The 6,000-nt window shown below is 43.3% G+C and overlaps 1 protein-coding gene across 1 annotated transcript in view; it reads left to right on the forward strand.

Moving 5' to 3' along the window:
- LOC118591923 (pyrroline-5-carboxylate reductase 3-like) overlaps positions 1-5,767 on the forward strand; it is a 52,484-nt gene extending 46,717 nt beyond the window's left edge. Inside the window, exon 4 of the mRNA XM_036200358.1 lies at positions 4,927-5,767. Within this exon, the coding sequence (XP_036056251.1) occupies positions 4,927-5,767 (841 nt within the window). The remainder of the gene's footprint in view (positions 1-4,926) is intronic.
- Positions 5,768-6,000: the final 233 nt, after the last annotated feature.

Genomic DNA, 6,000 nt, shown 5'->3' on the forward strand with positions numbered 1-6,000 from the left:
GCTAAGCAAGATGAGAGAGATACAGAACGATAAAGTCTGTATCTGTAAAGTCTCTAGAATGCAGGTCCTAGATTTACACATATGCATGATATAGGCCATGAAAACAGACCATTTTAAAGTGGGTTGGGGAAAAGGGATAACAGGATGTGTGCAGCATGGAAGCAGAAGGGAGTCTAATGTGTGTTTCAGGGGACCGGTGGGAGGTCATTGAGGTCACAGAGGACCAGGGGAAGGGACAAACCATGTATGACAATACCATGGTTAAACCCACTACTTTGAATGTAGTTGAAAGCTAATTAAAGATATATGGAAGCAAAATAAAAAAAAATAAACAAAACCCCAAAGCAAGCACACAGCAACAACAAAATGGTTCTAAGTAGGCAAGGACATAGGGGACAGAGTGTCTGCATAACTAGACTCCAAGAAGCTGATGCTCACACAGAGAAAATAACAGGAGTTTGCAGTTTTATGAGAAACAAGAGGTTCTCATAAAGATTGTTTGACAATGTTCATTGACCTGATGTGAGTTTTACAATTTTGTTAGCAGGGTCACTGAGACTTAAGTCGAGAAGCTTTTCGTTTCCTCGTTAGAGAACTCGGAACAGTTAGGCTCACTTGCTGGACTGCATTTCATGTGGTAGGCGTGGTTTGTGGATTGCAAAACATCATTTAAAAAGTAAGATAAAATGTCATGTCAAATGTTAATACTAGATTAAAATGTTAGCTTGAAAGTTGACCCTAAAAACAAAAGTCATCCCATACCATTCTCAAACTTTGAGGATTTAGGAGTTATTAGTATTCTCTCCTACAACAAGACCAGTATTTCATCCCTGAAGGCCAGACTTCCTCCTCCTACCCCCTCCTCCTTTTCTCCCTTCCCCCTCCTCCTCTTTGTCCTCCTCCCCTCCTCTTCTTTTCCCTCCTCTTCCCTCCCTCCTCCCCCTCCTCCCCCTGCTCCCCCTCCCCCTCCTCCTCCCTATCTCCCTCCTTCCCCTCCTCCCCATCTCCCTTCCCCCCTCCTCCTCCCCCCTCCCCCTCCCCCCTCCCCCTCCTCCTCCCCCCCCTCCTCCCCATCTCCCTCCTCCCCCTCCTCCTCCCCCCTGCCCCCTCCCTCTTAAACACTAAGCCACCTCTTCAGTCCCTGTCATATCTCAACCTCTGAGCCATCTCTCCAGCAAGAATTTTAGTCCCTGTCATATCTTTTTACAAATTATCTCTAGCCTTCATGTATGAGAGAAAAATATATGAGAGAAAAATGGGAGAAAGATAAAATATTTATCTTTCTACATCTGGCTTATTTAGTGTAATATGATGAACCACTTACTTTTCAGTGATATTTTCTCCTTTATGGCTGAATAAAACACACACACACACACACACACACACACACACACACAAACACACACACACATCTATTTCATCATTTTCTATTGATGGGCATCTAGGTTGATATCAGCATTTGGATATTGTGGATACTGCTGCAATAAGCATGGCTATGAAGGAATCCCCCTTATGTGCTGACTTTGACTCATTCAGGAGTATATCAATAGTGGGATAGCAAAGGCATATGACAATTCTATTTCTAGTTTCTTGAGAAACTTTCATACTGATTTTCCCAATGTCAGGGCTAATTAAAAAAATAGTGATACTTTTAAAGAGGTTAAGAATCAAAAAAAGTTTTGTGGTTCCTAGTAAGCATATATTGTTTATAAATTATAGCTATATTAATTTCTCTCTGGTAGAGCAGATATATAGTATAAATAAGAGTGAATAAAACAAATGGTTTCTGAAAATGTAGCCATGTATGGAAAGCAGCAGCCAGTAATGATGATCACCTCTAGAAGGCACCTGTTGTCACACACGGTAATGGAGTAGACAGAGATTCCAACTGGGGATACTGAGGCAGATTAGCCAAATATATTTTAAACAGTATTTTTAGATCCACTCTTTGAAAGTTTGATTGAGACAAATTGATGAGATTGAATAGAGAATGAATTAACACAATGCACTCCCATCTTCCCCTTCTAACTTCTCCAGACCAATACCCCCCTCTATGTCACCCTTCCAATTTGTCCCCTTTTTACATCTTATTGATTCCATATAATTCATCCTTTATCTCTAAGGAGATGGGACTTCTAGATCTACTAATTATAATGAGGCATGGAGACGAGACGATGTCAATACATTTCCCACTGCTGTAGGCTAATCTTCCTTTCCGAGTACCCCATTCTCATGTGTTCCCTCCCCTTGACTGAGGGCTGGACCCAGTCTTTAACACCCAGTGAAGACTGTGGGGAACAGTGGCATACTTCCCTAGAGTTTGGGATGGAGAGGTCGTGGGTTCCATGCTCCACTGCACCTCTCTGAGTTCATTGGCTTCTTTGCTGTCATGGCTCCTACTGTGAGCACCCCTGTAGAAGCCCTGTGGCAGAGAGACAAGGCTGGTTCCTGGCTGAGGAACAGAGACCTGTAGTCCAGAGGAACTCAGTTCTGTCTGTACTGAAAACAAGCCTGCGAGCTCACCTAGGCCTGCTTGTGCTGACCGCCTGTGTGAATGGTACCTTGGTGTAGAATGGACGCAAACTGCAAATGCAGCTAAGCTCCGCCCTGATTCTCAACACACATAAATTGTGAGACAATGAATCATTTTATTTAAAGTCCCTAGCTGTAGATGTAATAGTCATATTAAATAAGAAACACAGAGCCAGGTGCAGAGTTAAAAGCCCCAGAGGTCAGAGCAGTAGCTAAGAGCTGAGACTTAAACCTGCCATTTTACTCTTCCCGCTGCTGCTGTTGTCCTTCCCCTCCGCCAGAGACCTACTTCCTGTGTGTCTGTCTTTTTATTGGCTTTCTGTTCTGCCTTCTCATTGGTTGTAAATCCAACCACATGACCTCCTCATCACTGCTTGTCTGTACAGACCTCCAGGTCTCTATGGTTGATATTGAGATTAAAGGCGTGTGTCTCCATGCTGGCGGTATCCTTGAACACACAGAGATCTGTCTGTCATGTGATCTGGATTAAAGGTGTGCGCCACCACCTCCTGGCTTCTGCTATGGCTTGCTATTAGCTCTGACCCCCAGGCAACTTTATTTATTTATTAACATACAAATAAAATCACATTTCAGTACAATTAAAATATCACCATACCTAGCTTCCAGGTCAGTTCACAGCAGTGACAGCACATCACTGATGCCAGGGAGAGGAAGTTGAGTGTATCTTTGTCCTGCAGTCCAATCAGAACTCTTAAGGCAGACAACTCAGAATTCTCCACTGAACATTTCATTTTCTCCTATTAAGGCTGCTGGCAGGAAGGTACGAAGGCTAGGCTCACTGTAACTCATATTTACAAACAAAATATGTAACAGGGTAAAAATAGAGAGGACAGAGGAAAAAGATACACTTGTGGATAACAAATGCAGAAATGTTAATTTATTTTTCTATAATTGCAATAATAAATATAAATTGTTATTTTGTTCATATACTTAGAATAATTTTCCTTTTAGATTTATTTTCTTTTTATTTGTGTGTGTATGGGGGAATGCCTGAAGAGGCCAGAAGAAAACATTGGATCCCATTGGAGCTGAAGTTACAGGCCACTTGAAATGAGTGCTAACAACTGGATTTAGTTCCCTGCAACAGCAGCAAATGTTTTTACATGTATTTTTCTGAGACAGGGTTTATGTGTGTAGCCCTGGCTGTCATGCAACTCACTCTGTAGATCAGGCTGGCCTCAAACTCACAGAGATCCACCTGCTTCTCCTCAAGTGCTGGGATTAAAAGTATGAGCTACCACAGCCTGGCTGCAGCAAGTATTTTTAACTGGTAAGCCATTTAAGGCATTTAGACACAAACACATTAGAAAATTATAATGTAATACTTTATAAACTTAAACTGAATTTTAAGATAATTTAAATACATTCGTAGTCAATTTTCAAATGTTTAGGGAAATGTTGATTTACTATGTAAGTCTGGATGGTTACAGTAATGTTAATTTTTAGTGCCTAAAGGTCTTTTGCATATTTAATAGTTTCATTAGGTAAATAGATTGAACATTAGGGATTTTGTTCTTGATTTATGAAAACTCCTTGGACAATAGGATCTATCAGCACTGAATATTTACTCTGAGAAAGATGCATGGCTTTAACTGCCTGGGAACTGTCCAAGCATCTTTTCCCATCATAAAAAGAGACTGACTTCTAATTTGTGTGTGTGTGTGTGTGTGTGTACATGGAGGCCAGAGAATATCTCTGGTTTCATTTTTCTGGAACTATCTACCTTGTTTTTGTGAGACAGAGTCTCTCACTGGCCTAGAGGTCACAAAGCAAGCTTGTCTTGCTGGCCATCCCAGGAATCAGCTTCCAGAGTAACTGAAACTACAGGCAGACAACACCATACTTGGTTTTGTTCTGGTATGATTTAGAGACAGTGTCCCTATAGAGTCCAGGCTAGCCTGGGACTTAGTATCTTCCTGCCTCAGTTTCTTGAGTACTAGGACTATAAGTGTTTACTATCATGCCTGGCTTTCTAATCACATTGATAGTGGTTTCCCAATAGTAATGTAGATTCTAAAACAATTTCTAAATTAACTTTAAAAATGAAGTATAGCTCCACTGACAAATAAAAACATATATATTCAATGTATACAACATAATGATAAATAAATATATGATATGTAGGCCTTATGTAGTTTACTTATTACTATGATCAAAGTTATATTTATCATAACACACAGTTATTCAAACAGAAAAAGAGAAGTGGGAGAGGAGTAGGGGGACCAACTTATCTTTTAATAGTGATTGAAAATAGATAATATTAACTACTATTGAAAATAGATGATATTAACTACTATTAAAAATAGATAATATTAACTACTATTAAAAATAGATAATATTAACTACTATTGAAAATAGATAATATTGGAGAAGGCCAGCCGGGAGCACGATACCGGCGGCAGGGTCTGAACCTCTGCGTGTGGGCTTCATGGGCGCAGGCCGCATGGCGGAGGCCATCACCCAAGGCCTCATACAAGCAGGCAAAGTGGAAGCTAAGCAAGTGCTGGCCAGTGCACCAACAGATGAGAATCTCTGCTACTTCAGGGCTCTGGGTTGCCAGACTACTCACTCCAACCAGGAAGTACTGCAGAACTGTTCACTTAACATCTTTGCTACCAAGCCTCAAGTCCTGCCAGAGGTTCTGGGAGAGGTGGCCCCTGTAGTCACCACTGAGCACATCGTGGTATCTGTGGTTGCTGGCATCTCTCTGAGCTCTCTGGAGGAGCTGCTGTCCCCGAACACACAAGTATTGCGAGTCTCTCCCAATCTACCCTACATAGTCCAGGAGGGGGTCATGGTGATGGCACGGGGCCACAATGCTGGGAATGACGACGCTAAGCTCCTGCAGAACTTGCTGGAGGCCTGTGGGCAGTGCATAGAGGTTTCTGAGTCCTACGTAGATATCCATACTGGCCTCAGTGGCAGTGGTGTGGCCTTTGTGTGCACATTCTTGGAGGCCCTAGCTGAAGGTGCCATCAAGATGGGCATGCCCAGTAGCCTCGCCCACCGCATTGCTGCCCAGACCCTGCTGGGGACAGCCAAAGTGCTGCAGCAGGAAGGAAAGCACCCAGCCCAGCTTCGGACAGATGTGCTCACACCAGCTGGAACCACCATCCATGGTCTTCACGCCCTAGAGCAGGGCGGCCTTCGAGCAGCTACCAGGAGTGCGGTGGAAGCGGCTACCAGCCCGGCTAAAGAGCTCAGCAGGAAGTAAGCCAGGCTCCGGGGGAGACTACAGGCTCCAGGGGAGACTACAGGCTCCTTGCCCAGCTCCGGCCTCTGAGTGGTGAGAATAGCCTTGAGTAGTGTGCTGTCGTCCAAGCGTCATGGCCATCATCAAAGACGCTGTGACGACCTGTAAGAGACCCTCAAGATCGAGTCTGTTGCCTGTGACATTCAGTCAAGAAAGGAGGAGGTGGGGAGGGTCGCTTGGCCCCCCTGATTCCA

The sequence above is a fragment of the Onychomys torridus genome, chromosome 10, assembly GCF_903995425.1.
Source record: "Onychomys torridus chromosome 10, mOncTor1.1, whole genome shotgun sequence".
In the NCBI taxonomy this organism is placed as follows: domain Eukaryota; kingdom Metazoa; phylum Chordata; class Mammalia; order Rodentia; family Cricetidae; genus Onychomys; species Onychomys torridus.